Here is a 25,060-nt window from a genome sequence, read left to right on the forward strand (position 1 = left end):
TCTGAACTAGAAATGTATTGTTTATTTTATGACATCATCAAGAAACAAAAAAATAAATTGCAAAAGAATCCTAGGCACCCCTGGTACTGGTAAATTAGGCTTGATATAAAAGAAGAAAGTGCCCTTGTATATTATATATATCCCAAATAGAAAAGCAAATCAAAGGAATCCATGTTTCTCACCAACGACTGTAGCTGTGAATGTGAAGCCAAGTTCTCAGGATCTCTTAATTTCTAGACACAAGCTATGCTGGAAAGGAAACTCATGAGGGCAGTAGAAGGAACAGGGCATATAAATCAGTGGGTTGTTGTTCTGAAAGCATATGACTCGCCCAAGCAGTGCCTGTGACTTTTCATGTATAGTGAAATTTAAAATGGTTAGGTCTAGTTAGAAAAGTAGGCACCTGGGCACCAGTTGCTTGGTGACCAAGAGGGCCTAAGATTAAAATTTCGAACCCCTTTGGCTGAGAAAAAGTTTAGGAGAAAAAAAGGCTTTTAAAATGTTTTCCATTTGTCCATGGGGCAAGACGCCTGAAATTCTTTGAATGGTCCAACAAAGTTGCCCAGCCAGTTTAGGCTAGTTGGGTCAAAACGGGGAGAAAGAGTCCCCTAAAGGGTTCTAAGCTATATTTATGAGAATTTAAGAATGGGCCCAGCTGGAAACTTTTATCATTTTATTAGAATGTTAAAGAAAAAAGTCCCCAGGGCAGGTGAGGTGGCAATCTTGGCAGCTGCCTGGAGGGGGTGAATAGCTAGAAGGAAAAAAAAAAGCTTTGGGGTCATGTAGGTTTAAAGCTTGCATGGGAAGTCAGACATGTGGCGGGCTGGCAGGTACGTGGAGGGGAGTAGGAAGCTTTAGTATGGGAGGGGGAGAGAGAGGAGAGGATCCAGAGCATTTGCATGTGTTGGATTGAATGGTATCAGAAATCATCCCGAGTAAAGTGAGGAAGAAAGGAAGTGGAAGAGGACTGTCCTGGTTTGTTTCTCCATTGCTGTGACAAAACACTTTGACTAATACCAACTTGAGGAGGAAAGGGTTTATTCAGCTTACATCTCCCAGGTTGCAGTTCATCAGGGAGCCCAAGGTAGGAACTCAGGGCAGGAACCTGGAAACAGGAGCTGGAGCACAAGCCATGGAGGAACGCTGCTTACTGGCTTGCTCCCCTGGCCCCTGCTCAGCCTGCTTTCTTATGCAACACAGGCCCACCTGCCCAGAGGTGGCACCACCCACAGTGGGCTGGGCCCTCCCACATCACTCATCAAGAAGATGCTCCTCAGACATGGCCACAGGCCAGTCCAATAGAGGAAATTCCCCAATTGAGGCTTTCTCAACCCAGGTGTGTCAAGCTGACACTAAAGCTATCCAGCACAATTGACCCCGTATCAACTTGACACACAAACATCACTATTAAACCATAATTTCCAATTTCTGTCCCCAAGATATGATGTTAATATCACAACCTAAGACAGTACAACCTTAAGAACCCCACAGTCCTTAAAAAATCCAAACACTTTAAAGTACATAGTCTCTTTTAAAAGTCTCAACTGTGGGTGGGCTTCTGTAAAATCCAAAACAAGTACTGTCTTATTTCAAAGGGAAGAATCGGACACACCTAAGCAAAACCAAAGTCCAGCAAAGTAGCTCAAGGCTGGACATCTGGGATTCACTCACGATCTTCTGGCCTCCAAAGGGTTCTGGCAGCTCCACTTCTGACTCTGCAGTTCACAGCACACTCAGCTCATCTCGCAGACCCAGGCCAGCTCCATTCCATACCTGCTGCTCTCCTTAGTGGTCATCCCATGGTCCTGGCATCTTCAAAAAGCTGGGGTCTCCACTGAAACTGAGGCTACACCTTCACCAATGGCCTCTTCTTGCCTCTTGGGGTGCAAAGCCTCAGATTCTCTCCATGACCCCTTCAATCCTGGGCTCTTTGCTGCAACTGAAGCTGCACTTTCACCTATGGCCTTTCCTGGCCTCTCAGAGTGCCAAGCCTCAGCTGCTCTGTGACCCCTTCATGCTTTCAACATCAGAACGATGCAGGAGACTCTTACACATTACCAGGTCCTGCTTCTAGCTTGAAATAGAGGTGCGGGTCCCCTCTGTGTGCTGACCCTGAGGAAACACCTCCCAGAAGACTCCACCACAGTGATGCTGGTCTCTTGTTACTTACAGATGATTTTTCAGCCCCAGCTAACCAGCATCACTTGTCCCAGTAAAGCAAAGGTTTTGCTTCAGGTTCTGGTCTCTTCTTAAATACAGGTGATTCTTCAGCCCTAGCCGACCAGAACCCACAGATTCTCAATCCAAAATCTCACACGAACAGCCCTGATAGTCTTCGCTTCCCTTTGAAGCTTCACAAGCCAGGCCTCCATCGTCTACAACTCTTTCAGCATAACTGTTCCAAGCTCCACTGCAACAAACTCTGAGCACGTAATAGCATTTCCAATAGCATTTCCAATAGCTCAAAGTTCCAAACACTTCCACAGTCCTCCCCAAAACACCAAGGTCAGGTCTGTCACAGCAATATCCCACTCTCTGGTACCAATTTCTGTCCTGGTTTGTTTCTTCATTGCTGTGACAAAATACTCTGACCAATACCAACTTAGGGAGGAAAGGGTTTATTCAGCTTACATCTCTTGGGTCACAGTTCATCAGGGAGTCCAAGGTAAGAACTCAGGGCAGGAACCTGGAAACAGGAGCTGGAGCATAGGCCACGGAGGAATGCTGCTTACTGTCTTGCTCCCCTGGCCCCTGCTCAGCCTGCTTTCTTATGCAACACAGGCCCACCTGCCCAGGGGTGGCACCACCCACAGTGGGCTGGGCCCTCCCACATCACTCATCAAGAAGATGCCCCTCAGACATGGCCACAGGCCAGTCCAATAGAGACAATTCCCCAATTGAGGCTTTCTCAACCCAGGTGTGTCAAGTTGACACTAAAGCTATCCAGCACAAGGACAAAGACAGGGAAAAACGATGGAAGACAGCAGACCTTCCACGCCCATGGCAAAGGAGCGGGGGAGAGGGGGAGATGGGGGCCAAGGGGTGGGAACTGAGGTAGCAAACAGATGAAGCAGCTCCATCCTGGACAGCAGTGATGGAAATCAGTGGGAAAGGAGATCAAAAGAAGATGTAGGCAAGGCAGAGTGTGTGTCCTAGTGAGGAAAGGCAGAAAGGTGAAAGCAAAGCAGAGAGCTGGGGAGAGGAGGAGAGAGAAAGGAAGGGTGGGAGAGTACCTGAAAGCCAAGTCAGTGGCGTTGGAGAAGTCAGGTGGGTCCCTTGAAGTAAGAACTGGGTTTTGGCACCATCTGATAGGTAAAGTAGCCTATGGATGAATCCGGTTGATCAGGAGAAAGCACCCGGACACAGATAAAACTCCATCAGAATAGTTTATTAGCAAAGGAACACATGGGACAGATTCCCTTCTGGGCAGGGAAAATGTCTGCCCAGGTTGTGAGCCTGGGGGGGGGGGTCTTTTAAAGGGGGAGGCTTCTGCTTCCTGCAAAAGGTGGGAAGATATATTTTTTTTAAGTTGGGGGGGGTGGGAGCGGGAGAGCAGGACTATTAAAACATGCCCCCTTTAGAGATCAAAGGGGAAGCCTGCTGTGTTGGCCAAACAGTGGAGAAAAGTCTGCTTCTCTTGACTTCAAAGACCAGAGTGCTTATCAACTTTTCTCAGGGGCTTGCCAGTGAGGCCCTGTTGGTGAGGGGGCAGGGCATTCTGAACCTTAACAGTGGGTAGGTGATCTCTATGTCAATGTCTCAGGGTCCCCCATCCCACTTGGGCAGTTCAATGTATCAAGGGGCAGACTGTACATTCTCCTGCTAGGAGCTTTTAAGCCTGGCTGCTGACACTCTGGAACCTTTGTGTGAAGTTGGCCAAGGGGAGTCTCCCCTTGTAGAGTGCAGGTTTTCTGTGGTCTCCCTCTCACGTTAGGGTTTCACCCCTCCCTGCCTTCTACTGTCTTCATCTTTAGCTCAGGTTAGAGACTGCCTAATTATGTTTTTCCAGTTTCTCATGGGATGAAGCAAGGATGCCATCTGGTGTGCAAGTGAGGTTATGGACCAGCTACTCTATGCTCACCTAGAGCCATCTCATTTTTTTTTTTTTTTCTTTGCCATCTCATTCTTTTCGGTGACATCTGGTGTCTCCAATCCTTGAGCCTTCTACTGCTTCTTAGTGGATTGTCTGTCTGCAGACACAAGACTGTGTGTCCTTTGCTTTGCTGGATGAATTAGCATGCTTGCATTCTGGTGTCTTGTCCCAAAATCTGCTATCTCTCTCTCTCTCTCTCTCTCTCTCTCTCTCTCTCTCTCTCTCTCTCTCTCTCTCTCTCTCTCTCTCTCTCTCTCTCTCTCTCTCTCTCTCTCTCTCTCTCTCTCTCTCTCTCTCTCTCTCTCTCTCTCTCTCTCTCTCTCTCTCTCTCTCTCTCTCTCTCTCTCTCTCTTCTCTCCTCTCTCCTCCCCTCTCCCCTTCCCTCTCGTCCGTTCTTTTTTTTTTTTTTGACCAGGCATGCCCGGAACTCACCAGGTAGTTGAAGATGACCTTGAACTCTTGATCCTCCTGCCTTCACCTCCTGGGATTACAGGTGTTGCCACCAGGCCTGGTCTCTGTGGGGCTGAGTATCAAACACAGGGCATCATGCATGCTAGGGAAGTGCTCTGCCAACTGAGCAGCATCTCTTTTTTCTGCTCTCTGTATGTTTTTATCACTTTCCTAGGATTTTTGGGAGGGAATGGTTAATAAAAAGTTTTCTCATTGGTTTGTTTTAAAGCTAAAAGACAAACTGTGGCTCTAGAACTGCTTGAATCTGAAAGAAAATACGTCATTAACATCTCTCTGATCCTGAAGATAAAGGCAACATTCCAGGGGTCAGACGGAAAGAGGAATTCCAAAGAGAGAAGGTAGCCATGTGTTCACTGCCTTTGCTTTTCAGATTGACTAGGACTTAAGGTAAGTTATTCATTGTTTCCACTCTGGGAATTCTGGGGCTTATGAAGAGTTCTAGAAACAGTCTTTGAAAAGAGAATAGACAGTGACAGCAAGTGTCAAACTTAGATTCTCAGCAGGTAAGAAATGATTATAGTCTCCTGGTCTTCAGTCTCTGTGGTCTGTTAAGAATGTAAAGTGAGTCATTGCATGCCCCCAGGGGTGCGGATCTCATAGAAGTACCAGGAATTGGATATGGCTGAGCTCTGAAATACTAAGTGCCATTAGACAGTCATACAGGGCTGATGAAACTCTTGTTCAGGTGATCCCACAGGTATTGTGTGAGAGTGTGCATCCATGTGTATGTGCACCTGGGGGCGGGGAGGCCAGTGCTTCCAAAGGGTTGGAAGTGTATTGCCTCAGCATACTCGCCCTATGTCATAACTCTTCCCCTTGTTCATACTCTTTACACATTCTCTTCTTCCCTCTGTTGGGAGAGAGCAGGAAAGAGAAAAGAACTAATAGTGTAATGATGGAACAATTCAGAATAACTGAGGAAAATGAATGACCCAAATGAATGGGAAATCTGGATTATGTAGCATTATTACTTTAAATTATTTTATTTATGTTTATGAGTGTTTTGCCTGCATGTATGTAAGTGCACCCATGTCATGAATGCCAACAGATGCCAGAAGAGGGTGCTCGATCCCCTGGAACTGGAGTTAACCAACCCTGGTCCGCTAGAAGAGCAGCCAGTTCTCTGAACCACTGAGCTGTCTCTCCAGCGCTATTCTAAACATTCATTCCATGAGGTGGTGCACACTGGTAACTCATCAGTTATGAAGCCACCTAAGGAAGCTCCTATTTTCCAGCTCCTTGTGGTTTCTCCCATTTGACCTGGCTTTACAGCCACTTCAGTTTCCCCTCCTACCGAAACACAATGCCGAACCTAGCTAAAGAAGATGAGGAAATATTTCCTCACAAATTTACAAGTATCTTGCCTGCTTTCAGTGATTTTTTTTTTACTACAAAACAGAAGCAAACAAAATATAAAATGACAAAGAACAGAATGGGTAACATGACATAGTTAAACCCTTGACTAATAGAGGCTCTGAACTCTGCTTCACCCCTCCTAGGGCCCACCCAGATTTTCTTCATTCCTTCCCACTTCATCAGGACACTTGATTTTCCACTCATAGATAGACTCCAGTACAGCTCAGCTTACCCTCCCATCTGCTCTCTGGGGCTCAGGGGAAGGTGCTGGGTTCTGTTTTGTTGTCAAGCACCTGCTTAGTTTACATGAATCAAATTGAAAGGGAATCTACCTTTCAGTGTGGCTTTGCTTCTGCATCTAAGATTCTAACCAGCAGCTTTCTAGCTCTTTGGAGTTCCATAAATTTGGGGAGCTGGGCAAAAGTGGGAAGAGAGAAGGACAAAATTATTTACTTTGGAACTTAGTAGCTGGGTCCTATACTCACCACTTGATCTATAACTTCATGAACTCTTCACTGGAACTGGGGGATGTGGCGCTGGGGCAGAGCACTGACCTACCATTCAAGAGAACCTAGATGCTATCCCCAGCACTAAAAGAAGACTCTTCACTAGAATCTTGGGATTTCTCCCTTCTAGATGAAGACAATAAGATCCAGAGATACTTACATCCACACAGCAAGTTAGTGCCAGAATTCAAATGTACGCTCACTTGGCCTGGTCCCTGTGCTCTTTGAAGACTCTACAGATTTTTAAGGGCCTTGTGACCTCCAAGACACTATCATTACTACCAATAATTTGGGAAATTTCCTGGAGTACCAGGTACATGGAGCTATCTCTTCCTGTTTCAGAACTCGGGCATTTCTCTTGAAGAGTCCCTAGTCTTACTTCTTTTCTTGACTGACATGTCCAATCCGGGGGTTAAATATGTTCTTAGTGCCCTGAATAGTTAAGTCTTTTTCGTTTGCTGTCACTTCCTACTTTTCTGGTCTTCTCTGGTGACCCTTCAGAAAAGTGAGGACTGAGTGGATTTCTAATCTTATGAGATTAAATGTCAAAGCTATCATAATTCTCAATGAATGTAAGATAATTGCTATTTCCTAGTATCTGTGATAATGGCGTTCCTGTTCCTTATCAAGCTAACCCTCAGTTTTGCTTTGTACCAATTAAGTAGAGAAAAGCCTTAGCTCAGTACTGTTATTTAAAGTGAAGAGTCTGGTCCTGAGTTTGACAGTGCTGGCATTTTTTTACCCTAAATTTAGATTTTCATTACCCTCCTTTGTTCACTATATTTCTCCTTTCTTATAAGCTTTTCTGAGCCCTCCATGCACTTTAGAGAGACCTATGGCATTTTTCCAAGAAAAGATGAAAATAAATTTATTAACTTTTGATGCCAGCCCTCACCACAAATTGCAAGCTGCTATGCTTTTTTGCTCCATTGAATGCAACCTGGGATGAGCATGGGGCGACAAATCGACACTCAAATCTGACATTGCCACATTGTCTCAAACCTAGGGAACTTTAGAATTTCTCCAGAAAAAAAGTGAGTTTCTCATGAGACTTCTCAAGTGTTTCAAGTGTGTCTAAATGGGTACGTGCTGCCAGCTGAAAGCTGGGCTAAATTTACAGGCTGTTGCTCATGTGTGAGATGGCAGAAGTTGAAGTTCTGGGCAAATTTGGGTCTGACTCACCTTAAATTATAACAGTCCTGTGGGAAGGACTGCATTTCACCTGATGAACTAAACTCAAGCACAACATCCAAGCATTCCAGAAGCTACAGGGGGTACCATATAGCACATGTTTAATTACCTAAACCCATTCAATATGGTTGGAACCTGCTGCTGTGAAAGGCAGGAGGTTTTTGGCCCAATGGTAGACTGGCAAGAACAAACTTAACTAATCTGAAACTGTCACTGGGTTTTCCTTGATGACTTTTGGTTTATTTCCATCACTGAATACAGTATTGTTGAGAGGCAAAAGAACTTTGAAGAAGCCAGGTGTGGTGGAATACACCTTTAATCCCAGCAGTCAGGAGGCAGAGGCAGGGAGATCTCTTACAATATGGACCACATATTGAGTTCTGGGCCAACTGGGGCAATGGGGAGACCCTGTCTCAAAAAACCAAACTAAGGAGCTGGAGTGATGACTCAGTTGTTAAGAGCACTGGCTGTTCTTGCAGAGGACCCACGTTTGGTTCCCAGCACCTACATGGCAGCTTACAACCTCCTGTAACTCTAGTTCTAAGGGATCTGACACCCTCTTCTGGTCTCCATGGGCGTTGAATGACATGGGTACACTTGCATACAAATAGGCAAAACACTGATACACATAAAATAAAACTAAATTAAAACAAAACAAAACAAAAAACTTTGAAGGTTATAACTACTCAAATTGCCGTAATAAAAAAGTTAGAAGCATTTACTGTCACTTCTGAGAGTCAGCTCTGCCAAGCAGGGAGACAGATGAAATGTGTCCGTATTGCTTGCTTGCTTTCTTCCTCCGCTCTCCATCTTCTGGCTCAACCCTCCACACTTTTCCCCTATTTCATATAATATCTTTGTTAATCTTTTTCAAAAGTCTCAAAGCCTGTTTTCAGTATTCGGCACAGAACACACTGTGGGTCATTGCTTTTCATGTAACTTATGTGTTTCTGTAACTGTTGTTGTAAGCATTAGCTATGTCTGACCCCACCCTAAAGTTTCAGTTATGCCAGTGGACAGTCCAAGAGACTGGTACCAGCTCTCCAATTCTGTAGGTACACTAGTCATGGTGTATCAGAAGACAGTTTTCTAGAAAGGTAAAGAAAAGGACTGGGGAGGAAAAGAAGGGAGAAAATCCAAGACATAACCCATAATTCATACAGACAACTCCTCACAAAGTCAGTCTCATGATGGCATACCAACTTCACTGAGTCATTCAGTACCACATCATGAATATTGCCCAGAGTCATATGCAGCATCTGGCTGGGGAGAAATATTTTGCACCTGGCTCTTTTGCTGATGCAATTTTGCTCTTTCAGTACATTAGTTGTGCTTTCCTCCATCAGGTTTATGATCTTCTCCCAATCTGTCAGTCTCCAAGTTTCTCGTCTGAATTTTTCCTTGGTTTGAACAGGGATTACTTAGATTTTTTTCAAGACCACTATGTTATTAGTAAGAGCACAGATCAAGAGGCCTCTCCATTTGTGTTTCAAGTCAGCTAGCTTTGTATGCATGGGCACACATGGACACTCATGGACCAAGAGGTAGAGGGCTAAAATGGATCATGGTAGTGGCGCCTTTCCTCGTATTTTTTCATAAGAGAGCTTGGTCCTCTCTTCTGGTGTTTGTCTCTTCCCTGGGCTATAGGGAAAGGCTTTTCTTGGAAATGGGTTGAAAATACTTCCTCTTAATTTGACATCTTCTCTAATGCTAGAGCTCTGCTCGTTGGCAAATCACCCCAATCGTCTAAATTTACCCGCTTTGGGAAATATTTAAGTAAATTCAGCTGTCAGTGACTAGTAGGCTATCACAGCTTTATTAAATGTCTTATGTTGAAAGCACAAAGAAATTCACTTGCAATTTCCCTGAGCCACAACTTTTTGCTGTAGTCGGTTTCTTCTCGCTTTGTTCTGCAGGCCCCTCAACACACGACCCTTCTCTACCCAGCCCCGCCCCCATGATCCCCTTTCTCTCTCCCCGCCACTCCACCTTTCTCTGACTTCTCTCCTTTATTTCCTCTGGAAAACAAACAAGGAACAAAAATCCTGTCAAAAAGTAGGTAAAGGAGAGAGATTTGAAGTAGGAAGGGGATCTAAGAAACTCTGGAAAGTGGCAGGCCAGCCCTGCTCCGAAGTGTCTCTAGGTGACTGTCCTTGCCCAGGATGCCTTTTTGGAATTGAAAAAAAGAGAGAATGAAACTCTTCATTGCCCAAACTCCCTGTGCTTTTAGTTGCCAACTTTAGCCAAATCTTCCTCCTTACCCAAGTGGCATTCTTTTAATCAGTAGCTAAGAATAAATGATTTGCATATCAATTTGCAATCTAAAACATTGAAAAAGATTTCCTTTAGAATTCCTACTGAGTGCAGTATAAATGAACATGGACCAAGTTTTTTTTTTTAAGGGCATTCAATTGGGGCTGGAGAGATGGCTCAGTGGTTAAGAGCACTAGCTGCTCTTGCAGAGGACCCAGGTTCAGTTTCCACATGGCAGCTACAACTGTCTGTAACTCCAGTTCCAGGGGAATACACTCATACACATAAAAAAATTAAGAAATAATAAATAAAAATATATTTAAAAGGTCATTCAAGTGATGTGTTCTTTATTGTTTGGTCAATTCACATTTGCACAGGGCCATCAGTAAAAGGGTCTTACCATCTGAGGATGCCTGCTATGATGGGAAAAAATGTAATCCTAAATACAGACCTGTGACTGAGTATTTTGGATGGTTGTGAAAACGGGCCCTGTGTGTTTATTCTTAGGACACATTTTCTTTCTTCCCCTGGCTTGTATGACTCTTTCTTTGTTCTGTTTCAAGCCTCTTCCCCGGCTCCTTACGGTACCTTGTCCAGCAGCATTTGGATCTGCTTCACGCACTGCAGGAAAGGGTTCTGAAATGGCCACGCCAGGGAGTCCTTGGAGACTTATTCCTTAAGTTGACAAATGATGAGGTAAGGTGTTTTCCTCTGTATAAACTTTGAATAGATTTGTGTCTCACTCATTTGCTTCTCCTAATGAAAGTCCAGAATAAGTAAATTTTAGAGTTAGAGGAATAACTGAAACCTAGCAAGCTCTGCCTTCTATAGCTAAGGGAATAAGGTTCATAGCGTTTTGAAGATTTTTTTGAAATCACTCAGCTTGCTAGGTAGTTGGATATGTGTGACTGGAACTCTGTTAGGTCTTCTACCTTCTGGGTCATAACTTTATACTGAACTGTAGTTGCCTCCATTGACTATGCATGTATATGTGTATATGTATTTATGTATGAGTTTATATATGCACAAATATATGTATATATATTATCAAGCACATATATCCATCCACATATGTAAACATAGAGTAAACAATATATACTATGTTGGTGTATTTTCATATGTAATTTTCATTTCTTATAAATTTAAAAATATATGCTAGGTGGCAATTTATCTTGAACTCTTTTGTTTTCAGTGCCTTAGAGAGAGTGCTAAATTTTTAGCTCTCTTTAATTTCCTACAGAGAAAATATCCAGGCCAGAAGTTGAAAACTCACATGTCTCCAGGTCCAAATAGTGGCATAAATGATGGAGGGAGCTGAGTGTAATGCAAACTGGACTGGTGGGAACTAGACTGGTGGGAACTGGACTGAGGTAGACCACCACATTTTTTTGAGACAGGGTCTTACTATGTAACCCTGGCTGGCTTAGAACTCACTATGTAGACCAGGTTTGCTTTGAACACACAGAGATCTACTTGCCTCTGCTTCCAAAGTGCTGGGATTAAAAAGTATGCACCGTTACATCTGACCAGATCACATTTGTTTTGCTACAAAGAATAGCTACTCAGATATATCTGAATCAGGAAAAAAGGACTAGAGTTGTTAGATTTGTTATTTTAAGAGAAGTGTGAAATCTAGCATTTTATGTAAAATTTCTTTTAAAATTAAAAAAATTGTATGTGTGTGTGTGTGTGTCTGTGTCTGTGTGTCTGCGTATGTGAGTGGAGGTAACTGCAGAGATCCAAGAGGGTACTGGATCTCTCGGATCTGGAATTACAGGTGGTTGTGAACTGTCTGGCGTGGGTGCTGGGAACTGAACTCTGACACTCTGGAACAGCAGTGTGTGCTCTTAACTGAGCCATTGCTCCAGTCCAAAATTTCCTCTTTTTTTGTGGGCTAATTAAAATTGGTCTGCAAATCAGTTTTTGCCTTCAGTCCATCTTTATCAACAATTCTTGATGGCAGGTGGACAACACAAATTTATAAATTATTTACTTACATAAGGTAGATGCATTGATGGCTCTCTAATATCACTTTTACTCACTGTATTCAGCATGTTTCTAGAGTTAAGAATTATGGAATGCTGGGCGTGGTGGCACACACCTTTAATCCTCTGTGAGTTCAGGCCAGCCTGGTCTACAGAGTGAGTTCCAGGCACCTGGAGCTACAGGGAGACCCTGTCTCAAAAAGACCAAAAAAAAGAAAGAAAAAAGAATTATGGAATATAACTTTGAAAGCTATGAATTATTTTCCTGATTTTCCTGAGAGGGAACTGCATAGGTGAATATACATTAATTAAAATAGGCAATCAGGAGCTGGAGATATGACTCTGTGGTTAAGAACACTGGCTGCTCAAGCAGAAGACCCTAGTTCAGTTCCCAGCACCCACATGGCAGCTAAACCTGTCTGTAACTCCAGTTCCAGGGTGTCCAGCACCCTCTTTTGGCCTCCACATTGCACACAGGGGTGGACTTAGAAACATGCAGATGAAACACTCATACACATAAAATATAAATAAATAATAAATAAATAAATAAAATAGGCAATCAGTTAAAACATTGATAACTGCTGATCTAGATAGCATTAAGTAGATTGGCCAAAGTTTCTCATTTGGATATAGATGATTACTGTGAAAAGGAATTTTACAAACAAAATATGTACTTTTATCATTTAACAATTTAAAAACACTTTAACTTACATGACCCTCACTATTATTCTCTTGTCATTAAGGCAGAACTATTGAGTTTTGGTTCTCAAGTTGTAGACGTTGTAATATATTTTTTTTATTTTAAAAATTTGTGGGTCGATCTCTGCAAGTTGAGGACAGCCTGGTCTTTATATTGAGTTCCAGGCCACCAGGGGCTACAGCAGAGAGACCCTGCCTCAAAAAATGAAAACAAACAAAAAATTTGTAAAGTCAAAAAAGACTTAAATAAAAATATTTTGGAGACTGGATCTTCTAGATCCCTAGCTCTTCTTGAACTTCTTATGTAATGAAGGATGACCTTGACTAATTCTCCTGCCTCCACTTTTTTTTTTTTTTTTGAGACAAGGTCTTATTATGTATCCCTGGCTGCCTGGCTGGCTTGGAACTCACTGTGTAGACCAAGCTGACCTCAGACTTACAGAGATCTGTCTGCTCTTGTCTCCTGAGTCCTGGGATTAAAAGTGGTTCCCAGGCCAGGCTTCTATGTCTTCGGTGCTAAAACTACAGGGGTGTGCCATCATGCCAACTAAACATCAAGGAAACAAAAAGACTTTTTAAAAATAAATAAAACCTCCAAAAGCAATTAAAGAACATATTAAATGAATTATTAAAATAATCTCTGCAAACTACTCCTTTTTATCTATTTGATTTGATAAAGATTTGATATCTATGAAATTGCTATCTTTCCTGTTTCTGGGTTCTTACCATGCATTTTTTGTGTTTGTTTTAAAGAATAATTTCTTGGATTATTATGTTGCCTACCTGAGGGACTTACCTGAATGCATCTCATTGGTTCATGTTGTGGTTCTGAAGGAGGTAAATTAACTGTATGTGCTGCCATTGTTTATATGTCCCCTATATGGCACTGCCAATCCACCTCATGGTACAGTGTGTGCCCTGTGAGCTTATTTTCCAGACTGAGAAACAGCTTGAACATTGTCACTGACACCCCTTCTCAGAGATAGAGGAGCCTAGTCAAGGACCAGCTTTGGTCCCCGTCATGCTTTACTGACCCTCTGATCCACTGCACTGATCTACAGACAAGGCAAATGGGTACTGAGCAGAGCTCTTCACAGTGCAGCTTATAGGCTGTATGTGCGGGGCTGAGGGACTCAGGAAACATGAATCTCAGTATTAAATTCAAACCATCTTTTGTCAGTTTTTAAGATCATAAATGGCTCCATTTTTTTTAAACACTGCCACTTCGGTGATATATTTAGTGTTCGATAAGTACGCACTTGTGTAGCTATTCCAGTCATTTTAAGTCAGTAGGAAAATCAGTATCTGAGCTCCTAAAGCTGAGAGTTAATTATATTTTACAGGAGAGGAAAGACAATGTCTTACTAACTTCCTACTTCAACTCCCTCACTATTCCCAACCCAATATAATGACTATCACATGTTAGCATTCAGCAAATGTCTGGGAAAAGAGAAGGAAAGGAAGGCATAGAGGGAGAGTCCATCATGTTTTCTGCTCAGTGACCAGTTTCTAATCACGTTTCCCACACTTAAGAGACTCTGGCTCACTCTGCCGGCTGATTAGAAAGTTATTGTGTGGAAAACCTTAATGCATTCATTTAATTCAAGTACAACTTATTGAGTGCTCACTTCTATCTAGCCTGTGCTAAGATGAAGGTAGGGAAGGAAAGGGCAATTTTGAAATCGAAAGAAGTATGTGATATGTTCCCTGAACACATGACTTCCCCAATGACAGATCAATGCTCAGGCAATCTCTGAAAAGAAGGTTCTTTGAGAGTAAATCCTTCCCATATGGTGGGAGGAATGTCTGGGGTTCTGCTGCTGAGCTGAAGGGACACTGAAGAGTGACTCCACCTTTCTTTCATTCAGGGAGATGAAGAAATTAAATCGGACATCTACACCCTGTTTTTTCACATAGTACAGCGAATCCCTGAATATCTGATACATCTGCAGGTGAGCATGGCTGGGCAAGCCACCAAACTGATTTTTACACTGAACTTTTATTTTTGGCTTCCCAGTTAGAAATACTGTAAAGGCACAAAGAATCATTAATATTTCTAAGGAGTGTTTATATGGCTTAGATTGTTACGGTTATACCATGCCACATCACACCCTGTGGCATGAGCTAAAAATCTCTGTCTTTGAAATTTTTTTTTTTTGTCTTTTTGAGACAGGGTCCCCCTGAAGCCCCTGCTGGCCTGGAACTCACTAAAGAGACCAGGCAGGCCTTGAACTCACAGAGATCCGCCTGCCTCTGCCTCCCAAGTGCTGGGACTACAGGCATGCGCCACCATATCTGGTTGAAATTTTTGATTCATACCTGCCTTTGATGTTCCAGCTTTACTTAACAACAACCTACCTCAGTGGTCCAAGATCTTTCTATAACCTTGCCTGACAGTTTCCAACTACTGTATTCAGTCTGCTCCCGTTTGGTTCTTCAGCCATCTAAACGTCACCTCTGGCATCTAAATGTCAGCCTTTCATCTGTCCACTAAACTGTTATCCTGATAACTTCAACTTGGCTTTGGTCCAAGGCTGTACCATACAGTGTCCATACTTTATGTCACAGAAGAGGCTTGAAGGAGCTGATGAACCACATTCTTTCCCCCAAGAGGCTTATAGCCCAGTGGAGGAAGTAGAGCCAGGAGACCCACTAAGTCCTCCCTGGCCCCTCTTCTTTCTGCTACCCACCTGTTCTGATTTCATTGGTGTTCAGTGAAAGCATCTCAGAAAGCTTGTGATTAATCTCAGATAGAAGCAGCTCAAGAGCAATATTGCGATTGAGACAGCTTTAGGTCCTAACAGCATTTTCTCATGAGAATTACCTCACTGAGCCTTTCAACAATTCCATGAATCATATATTGTCACCATTTTTTCATGAAGAAATAGAGGACAAAAGAAATGAAGTAATATGACCAAGGCAACATAGTTAGGAGGTAAAAAACTGGGACTGTAGCCTGGGTCTTGCAAACACAAGAGTAGGGCAAATAATCCCTAGTGCTACCATCTAGTTTAGATTTAAATCCCCTTTGCTATTACTTATTAGCTGTGTGACCTAATAGAGATCACTGAACTTCTCTGTATCTTCATTTCCTTGTTTCTTAAATAGGGGTCATTAGTGTACCTATCTAACTAGGTTGTGATAAAACTGAATGAAATAATGTATGTAAAAGAGCAATAGGAAGTATTCAATAAATGAATAAAGTATTCAATAAATGTTAGCTTTCCCAATCTAAATCACATTCATATTCCATTATAGCACAGTAGGTATTTGAATCCATTTTGTGTTACTAAAACAAAATACCTGAGACTGGAACTTTTAAAAGGGAAGAGGTTTATTTTGGCTCATAATTTTGGAGCCCAGATGGGGCTGACATTGACTTCTGGTGGTCCCCTCATGGAAAATACTATCACACAGTGGAGCATATGTAAGAATGGCAGGTCAACAATATGAGGATGGAGTAAGGAGGGGGGCTGGGTTCACTTTCCTGTAACTACTGTCTCTCTTAGGAACCCACTCCTTGAGACCAACATTAATCCCTTCAAGATGGTGGTCAAGACCCAATCACATTTTACCAGGCTCCACCTCTTAAAGGTCCCACCACCTTTCAAATATCATTACATTGTAGATCAAGCTTCCAGCAATTGAACTTTTGGGAGAAAGACCATATCCAAGCCATAGTATCGGGCACGGTAATAGGAGGGGCCATCAACCACCTCGCCCATCCCCAACAGCCAGCCTGACGCCTAGAGTTCATTAGTCTGACTTCTTCGAGTTAAGGTATTGCTTATTGATAATAATTGTTAGAATGCCTCTAGTACTTCATATATCTAACTGGAAGGTCCTTCTAACTTTTCAGATGGAATTATATTAGATTCATACCCAACTCAAGCAGGAAGAGTAATGGCTTATATTCCTTTAGTGTGATGGGCTGAGCAGCAAGTTTGAGCTTTTAGCTTATCAGATATTTTGATAAATGGCTATAGAACTTACAACAGCTCAGGGTAAGGTGCATAAGAGACAAAGCAACTTTTCATCCTAATTATGCAATGCGGCTTCCTTTTCCTCCCCATCCAGAATGTTCTGAAGTTCACTGAGCAGGAACATCCTGATTATTACCTACTACTCGTGTGTGTTCAGCGCCTCCGAGTGTTCATCTCTCACTATACCTTGCTCTTTCAATGCAATGAAGATTTGCTTATTCAGAAACGGAAAAAGCTCAAAAAGTAAGGTTCTGATGGTACAGTCTACAGGGTCTATCAAAGAGTTCTGACAGCAGGATGTAGACCTTTTTGTTAAGTGGCTGAAAGGAAGTGATGGGAGGTAGAAGGACAGAGAAGGAGAAAGAGGAGAGGACCAATGACAGAAACCCTGTCACATGGAGTTTATTCTTTAGAGCTGGACAGTGAAGAGTTAGGTGTTAATGAGTGCTGTGGATAAAAGTGATTGGGGTGGGGAACTAGAGAGATGGCTCAGCACTTAAGAGTACTGGCTGCTCTTGCAGAGGACCTGGGTTCGGTTCCCAGCACCGGCATGATGGCTAACAACCATTTAAAACTCCAGTTCTGGTGCCCTCTTCTAGTTTACATGGGGACTGCATGACGAGTGTACTTACATGTAGGCAAAACACTCATTCACATAAAATAAAAATAAATTAAAAAGCAATAGGGGTGTGTCTTAATAGATTTCACAGTATAAACAAACAAGAAGGTTTGATCAGGTACCATCTGGGCTTCAGAGGGAAGAGATGAAACACATTGCAAAGCTTCCTAATGACCCAGATTTCCTTAAACATCCCAGCCCACCTAGAGAACAGAATCGTTTCTGTTGAGGCTTCTGTCTAGGAAGAAAGTTATCTCCCAACCTAGGGCTCCTCTGACAGGGATCTCTCTACACCAGTCTCTACTCTCAAGCTCTTTCCAGCCAACTGCCAGCTTGTGTCTTTTCAGGCTTTTTAAAAAAAATTTTATTTTGCCTGGCATGGTGGCACATGCCTTTAGTCCCAGCAGAGGCAGGCAGATCTCTGTGAGTTCAAGGCCAGCTTTGTCTACATAGTGAGTTCTGGGTCATGTGGGGCTACAGGGAAACCCTGTCTCAAAAAGAACAAAAAAAAATTTATTTTTATGTGTATGAGTGTATTCCCTGCATGTGTGTAAGTGTACCCAGGTTGTGCAGTGCCTATGGAGGTCATAAGAGGGCATAGGACCCCCTGGAACTGGAGTTATGGATGGTTGTCAGCAGCCATGTGGGTGCCAGGTCCTCTGCAAGAGCAGCCAGTGCTCTTAACCGCTGAGTCATCTCTCCAGTCCTAGCTTGTGTCCTTATAATGTAAGCAACCTTCATAGAGGAACCTAGGGAAAGCATAATCTTCCCAGGAAGCTTCACTGGAGAGACAAATCTACCTTTCTTAGTATAATCTGTGTGTTCTGAGAGCCAGTTCCTCACTGTGCAATCTGAGAATCATTATTTCCATTGTCAGGTCATCCATGGCAAAGCTGTACAAAGGGCTGGCTTCCCAGTGTGCAAATGCTGGCCAAGATGCTTCCCCTGCTGTAGGCCCTGAGGTGGTCCGCGACAGTGGGATCCACTCAGAAGAGATGCTGCAGCCCTACCCATCTGCTCCCAGTTCTGGCCCTGCAGTCACGTAAGCCCGTTACTGTGGAAAGGTGAACAATGTGCTGTTGGGTTCCAGGTAGTTTGTGTAGGTCTGCAGGCTGGCATGGATTAGAAATTTGATCTACAGCACTCCACCTTCCCTCTTACCTCACCTTCCCCATTTACCAGCTATGCTTGGATCCCAGAGAAAGACTAATATATCTGTGTAGAGAAAATAAACATGTTTTCCAAGATGACAGTACTGGAATAAGGTTAGTTCATTCCACCTTTCTCCCATCTGTAAATGTGAGTCTTGTTTCACTATAGGATCTCACTCTTGCACTCTCTTAAGATACTCAGTGCTGGGCTGAAGAGATGCCTCAGTGGTTAAGAACACTGGTTGTTTCTGCAGAAGACCCGGGTTTGAATTCCAGCACCCACATGACAGCAGCAAACTGTCTGTAACTCCAGTTCCAGGAGATCTGATGACTTCCTCTGTCCTCAGAGGGCATTTTATGACCCGGGTACAGTCACATATATGTAGGCAATACATGCATACACGTAAAATAAAAATAATAAAGTAAAAAAGATACTCGGTGCTGGCATTTATATGTCCATTCTGTATACATTTCTGAGGCAGAATTAAATATGAATAAGCAGCAGAATAGCCATTTTGGTGAGAGAGAGAGAGAGAGAGAGAGAGAGAGAGAGACCAGCCTGTTCTTCCAGGCCAGCTAGGGCTACAAGGAAACCCGATCTCAAAAAGTCCTTCCCCACAAATTGCGCACAAAGTGATAACTTTAGCAGCGCATTAATACTTTGTGGAAGTCTGAGATGACAATATAGATACTTTATGGCCACAAAACTTTAAAAAATTTAGAGAATTTAAATTTACACCCGAGTGGACCCCATATATCATCATCCAGAGTTCAACGGCTCTTAAGGTACATCACATTTATTTCATTTAGGAAGGTAACTGTTAATGTGTTAAGATCTACGAGTTGTACAGTTAAATCCCTAGTATTTTGTAAGAAAGGGAAAGAAGAGCTTTGAACACAGATGCCCAGGGACAGAGAGGGCTGTGGGGAGAGACCAGTGAGCCCGCCAGCCATGCTGGTGACTCAGTGACTGAGTCTGGAAGCAGACGTGGAACTTGAGCATATGCTTTCCTGGACACCATTTCCACTCTTTCACTTGGGCCTGGGGATTCTTGGGGGAGCTCCCTAGTCAGCTTTGTAGAGCTCGACAGGCACTTCGGGGTGCCTCGGCGGGGAGAGGGGAGAGGAGCTGGGCTGCGCCGCGCGGTGAGAGGCCAACGCGAAGAACAGTTTGCACAGCCTTCTCTTGTTTCCTTTAAAGACATCTGATGCCCTCGGTGAAGAAGGGCCAGCAGCAGAGCCTGATGGACAGCATGCAGCCCGGCAAGCCCAGCGACTGGGAGATGGAGGGCAGGAAGCACGAGAGGCCCGAGAGCCTGATGGCGCCGGCGCAGTTCTGCCCGGCCGAGCAGGATGTGAAGGCGCTGGCCGGGCCCCTGCAGGCCATCCCGGAGATGGACTTCGAGCCGGCTCCGGCTGAGCCCCTGGGCAACGTGGAGCGCGCGCTGCGCGGCCCGACCGAGCTGCTGCCCGACGCGCGCGGCTTCGTACCTGCCGCCTACGAGGAATTCGAGTACGGCGGCGAGCTCTTTGCGCTGCCCGCGCCATACGACGAGGAGCCCTTCCAGGCGCCCGCGCTCTTCGACAACTGCTCGCCCGCCTCTTCCGAGTCCAGTCTGGACATCTGCTTCCTGCGGCCCGTCAGCTTCGCCATGGAGGCCGAACGGCCCGAGCACGCGCTGCAGCCACTGCCCAAGAGCGCCACATCGCCGGCCGGCAGCGGCGCCTACAAGCTGGAGGCCACGCAGGCGCAGGCGCACGGCAAAGCCAAGCCGCTGAGCCGCTCGCTCAAGGAGTTCCCGCGCGCGCCGCCTGCCGAGGGCGTGGCCCCGCGCCTCTACAGCACGCGCAGCAGCAGCGGCGGCCGCGCGCCTCTTAAGGCCGAGCGCGCGCCCCCCCTCGGGCCCGCCGCAGCTGCCGCCGCTTCCCGCGGTGCGCCGCGGACCTTCTTCCCCCAACAGCGGTCCCAAAGCGAAAAGCAGACCTATTTGGAAGTAAGGAGGGTAAAGTAAAACCGAGCCGACTCCCACAGCGGCGCCCCGGGCTTAGACCGCAGGCAGCCCTGGGTCCCCTAGCGGCAGGGAGTGGGGCGCGGAAGCCGGGATGGCCTCGCACGCGGGGCAGAAGGCACGGGCCTCGGGGCCTTCGAAGGCGAGTGGCAGGCACGGCCGGCACCGAGAGTGTCACACTTGGAGGCAGGAAGGGAGCAGAGCAGATGCTGTTCAGACATGCAGACCGAGAGAGACGGACACGCTGAGTGCATGCATGCCTTCCTGTTTAACGGCTGCGGGCAAGCCCGGGCTTGTCTGTTTCTAGCCTTGCCTGTTATGCATACCTCCCTGTGTGCCAGCCTCTCCCAGCAACCTTGTAGTAGTCAGGGACGCCGTGAGTTGTCCTGTCTCAATGTTGTCTTCGAAATTTGCTGCCAAGCTAATTCATTTTCACTTGCTTTTCTAGAAAAGGCTGTATTGACTCAAAAGCACCTTTAGCCTCAATGTTGAGGCATTTTGATGCCTGTCCTTGGTGTCTCTGAGCCTCAGGGTATTTAAAAGTGTGTTCTGGTTCCTATTCACGAAGGGGCCAGTAATTTCTGAGCCCCAAGTTCTCATTGTCTAAGAAACAAAACCAGTTTCTGCTTAAACACAGTAACATGCGCATGCTTACTGTACCACCACCCTTCCATTCCACTCATTTTCAAGCCAGTGGGGTCAGACTGATGATCACGGACTCACAGACTCCTTAATTTCCCAGCCAACACTGAGTGAGTGCCTGCTGTATACCAGACTCTGCTAATTGCTGAGGATTCAGAAATAAAACGTGTCCAGTGTCCTATAGGACTACTGGTTTAGTATAGGAGGGAGACAGATTCAGAATTGTAATAGGCTAGGAGCTTAGAGAAAGGATATCTAAAGTCTCTTGGGATGATGGCTGGTTGGAGAAGGACTTCTAGGTACAATGAATATCTAAATTAGATTTTAAACGCTGCTGAGAGGTTACTTGGGGAAAGAGCGAGGTAGAATGAAAAAAGACTTCCGAGCATAGAACAGTGCTGGCTGCTTTGCGTTTGGCTTACTGTGCCAACTGGGAAGGGTGCAGAGTGGGCCATAGAGTCAGGAAGGAATGCAACCTACCTAGACTCCACAAATCAGAGTGTATCTGGTACCAGCAGAGGTCGAAACCACCTAACTGCTCTAGTAGAGCTGCTGAGTAAAATCCTAAAAGGGCTACAGGGAGACGTCTCAAGATTTAAACAGACAGACAGACAAAAAAAACCCAAAACAAACCCCAAAATCCTGTATCCTTACAAGTGTCAGCGTTTGACTATTGAGATGAGCAAAACCGTTCAGTTTCTTTAAATGTACTTTGCACCCCACACCTGTGACCAGGAGAACCCCCTTAAGACAGATTTTAGTGTCTTCTCTCTAATAAGAGTCAAGAAAGAAGACAGGGCACTTGAGAGGCAGAGGCTGGTGGATCTCTGTGACATTGAGGCCAGCCTGATCTACATAGCAAGTTCTAGGCCACCTGAGGCTATAGGGAGACCTTGTCTCAAAAACCAAAACCAAACACACAAAAAAGAAAGGAGACAGTATGCTTCAGTGCTAGGAGTGCATCTGACTGGGCATTAGGAGCTCCAGGTTATAGTCTTGGCTCTGCTGCCAAAGAGATGCCTACATTTGGACAATGTACTTGGCTTCTCTGTGTGTCCAGTTTTTCTTAATCTATAAAAATATTTAGGGCAGAGCAGGATGGCTCAGCAGGTAGAGGCGCTTGTGTGCTGGCCTGATGTCCTGAGTTCCATCCCTGGATCTACTAGGTAGGAAGAGAGAACCAACTTACAAGAGTTGTTCTCTGATCACCACACAAGACACCTGGCATATGAACTCACACATGTGCCTGAAATCACACATGTACACAAATTAAAAATAAAATTGTAGGCTGGTGAGATGACTCAGCAGGTAACAGCACTGGCCGCCAAGCCTGAGGACTTGGGTTTGATTCCCAGGACCCGCATGGTACAAGGAGAAAACTTACTCCTGCAAATTGTCCTCTAACCTCCACATGTGCTGTGGCATGCATGCACCCACAACCCTTCAATAAAAAAAAAAAGAAATATAATAAAATATGGGTTTTAAATTTATTTATTTACTTTTTTAAATAGGGTCTCCCTGTAGCCTCAGCTGGCCTGGAACTTGCTATATAGACCAGGATGGCCTTGATCTGTCAGCCTCTGCCTCCTGAGTGTTGGGATTAAAGGCATGTGTCACCACGCCTGACAATAAAATGTGTTTTCTTAAAAAATATTTTTATTTTATGTGTATAAGTGTATTGGTTGTATGTAAGTGCACCCGTGCCATGCAGTGCCTGTGGAGGTCAGAAGAGGATGTCTGATCCCCTGGAACTTGAGTTATGGATGGTTGTCAGCCTCCATGTGGATGCTGGGAACTGAACCTGGGTCCTCTGCAAGAGCAGCCAGTGCTTTTAACCACTGAGCCATCTATCCAGCCCAATAAAATGGTTTTTTTTTTTTTTTTAGAGGTTTTACCTACCTTGGGGTTGTTGTGAAGATCAGGCAGATCATATAGTTTGAGAGTATGCTTTATAAATAAATGATGCAAGATAGCATTAAGATTATGGTTCCACACAACGATTTTCCTTTAACAATTAGTGGTTTCCTTGAACAAAGGATTTGGCTTAGATGCCAGGTAAAGATCACTTTAATGCGAAAACAAGTACCCCTTCTTTCTGTGTCCCTTCTGAGATGCTTAAATTCTGGTATGAAACATCACCCACCAGGTATTTTGGTCAGCACTATGGCCTTGCTTTAGTCTCTGTAGATGCTTCCCAAAATGTGGTCTTGGAGCTAGTAGTGAATGTATTATCTGAGAATGTGTTATAAATCCAGAATTTGTAGCCAGGCCTACCAAATCAGTATCTAAATTTAGGGTTAATAGGGAGTCATGTAAACATCATTAAGTGCATTGGGCAGAAGCATGCCTGAAACCACTGGTTTTCTGTTTTACTCCTGAGATTCTGGTTCAGAAAGTCTGGGATGGGGCTTAATAGTCTACATTTTTTTTGTTGTTGATCTTTTTGAGACAGGGTTTCCCTGTAGCCCCACCCAGCTGGCCTGGCACTCACTATGTAGACCAGGCTGCCTCGAACTCACAGAGATCTGCCTGCCTGTGCCTCCGGAGTGCTGATTAAAGGTGTGCTCCACCTTACCCGGCAATAATCTACATTTTAAAGTAAAATCAGGTATAGGTGACCCTATAGTGCCTTGAGCACTCTTTGAGAAACACCATTTAGGTCATCAAGATGTTGATCTCCATGGTTTAGTTATGAATCTTAGAACCTTAGAGAATTTCTAGATCTGCTACTATAACACCATCTTAAGTTATCAAAGTCAGGCCTATATGTTTCCTAGAGAAAACTCATGCTTTGCTATTAGCAAGTAGTCACCCAGTTCACAACACTTGCAGGACATTATTGGTGTGTGTTCTGCTGACTTCCTAGGGTTACTCCAAGTTAAGATACTTTCATATCACTTTTAAATCACAGTCACTTCATGGTAAATATTTTCCTCATGTAGGATATAAATTATGTGCATACCTAGCTAGTATTTATGTGTGTAACAGATTTATTAGCACACCACACATTCAAAAAGAAACAAGTACTCACAAGATAGATCTTTATTTTGTTTTACTTCAGACTCTATGGCTTGTGAATTATATAAATAGGAATAAAAGCATTATTTACAATTTATATATATTAGTTTGATATATTAATAGGTCTACTCTTGTAAAAATTCCTCCCATTTATTCCTAAAATCGAGAATTAGGAACATGACTTTAAAACCAGTATTATACTATGTCAGTAGCATCCTAATTGATCAGTTTCCCTCCAAAGTAAAACAAAACACACAACAGTAACAAAAAAACCCTAGCATTAAAATTAAGTTTTTAAAAAAAATTTTGTAGAACGAAAAACATGCCCAGAGGTACTAAGAGGCCTAGTATTGTCTTTTTCAGCAATTGATGTCAAAATAAGAGTTTACGTTTTGTACTTAAAAAGTTACTTATTATTACTGTGTGTGTCATGGCAAGTGTGCAGAGGTATGAGGACAGCTTTGTGGAACTGGTCCCTCCTTCCGCCTTCAGTTGCATTCCAGGGATTGAACTCAGGTCTCCAGGTCTGTGCAGCAAGCTTCCACCTGCTGAGCCATCTTGTCAGCCTACTTTCTAGATTTTTTTTTTATTATTAGCTAAATTCCTTTTTTTCCTTATCTTTGTTGTAGTATTCTGCTCTAGATTACTTGCCTTGATCTGTAGAAAAGACTACCCTCATAAAATTCTCTTTCCCCCTACTGAGTTCTTCATTAGCTGAGGTCTGCATTTGTTAGGGTTGGAAGCCCACAGGTGGTCTTTTGTGGGGTAGGAGAGCAAACTGACAAAGCTAAAGAACTGTCCCACGGTCAGGATAGATACTTTTTGGAAAGGAGTAAAAAACATGCCTCTTTTATTTTCAGGAGATGCATTTAGAAGACGCCACCCGATTCTGTCCGAAGGAAGAAAGAGAAAGTGAACAGACATCTTTCAGTGACCAAAATCCCAGGCAAGACCAGAAAGGGGGCTTTCGCAGCTCCTTCCGCAAGCTCTTTAAAAAGAAGTGAGTAGCCCTTAGTCAAGACAGCATTGTACCATTTCCCTCTGGGATAAGTCTGAGGTTTTAATAGCAACAATTATTAAGTAG

The 25,060-nt window shown here is 44.0% G+C and overlaps 1 protein-coding gene across 1 annotated transcript in view; it reads left to right on the forward strand.

Annotated features, from left to right (window-relative positions):
• The window catches only part of Arhgef33 (Rho guanine nucleotide exchange factor 33), a gene marked incomplete in the record, with an annotated part of 95,776 nt that overhangs the window by 63,420 nt on the left and 7,296 nt on the right, over positions 1-25,060 (forward strand). The window contains 8 exon segments of the mRNA XM_008845500.1: positions 4,773-4,902; positions 10,434-10,566; positions 13,308-13,391; positions 14,423-14,506; positions 16,632-16,780; positions 18,034-18,198; positions 19,509-20,310; positions 24,837-24,976. Of these exon segments, the coding sequence (XP_008843722.1) occupies positions 4,773-4,902; positions 10,434-10,566; positions 13,308-13,391; positions 14,423-14,506; positions 16,632-16,780; positions 18,034-18,198; positions 19,509-20,310; positions 24,837-24,976 (1,687 nt within the window).

The sequence above is a fragment of the Nannospalax galili genome, unplaced genomic scaffold (genome assembly GCF_000622305.1).
Source record: "Nannospalax galili isolate Female #2095 unplaced genomic scaffold, S.galili_v1.0 scaffold622, whole genome shotgun sequence".
NCBI classification, from domain to species: Eukaryota; Metazoa; Chordata; class Mammalia; order Rodentia; family Spalacidae; genus Nannospalax; species Nannospalax galili.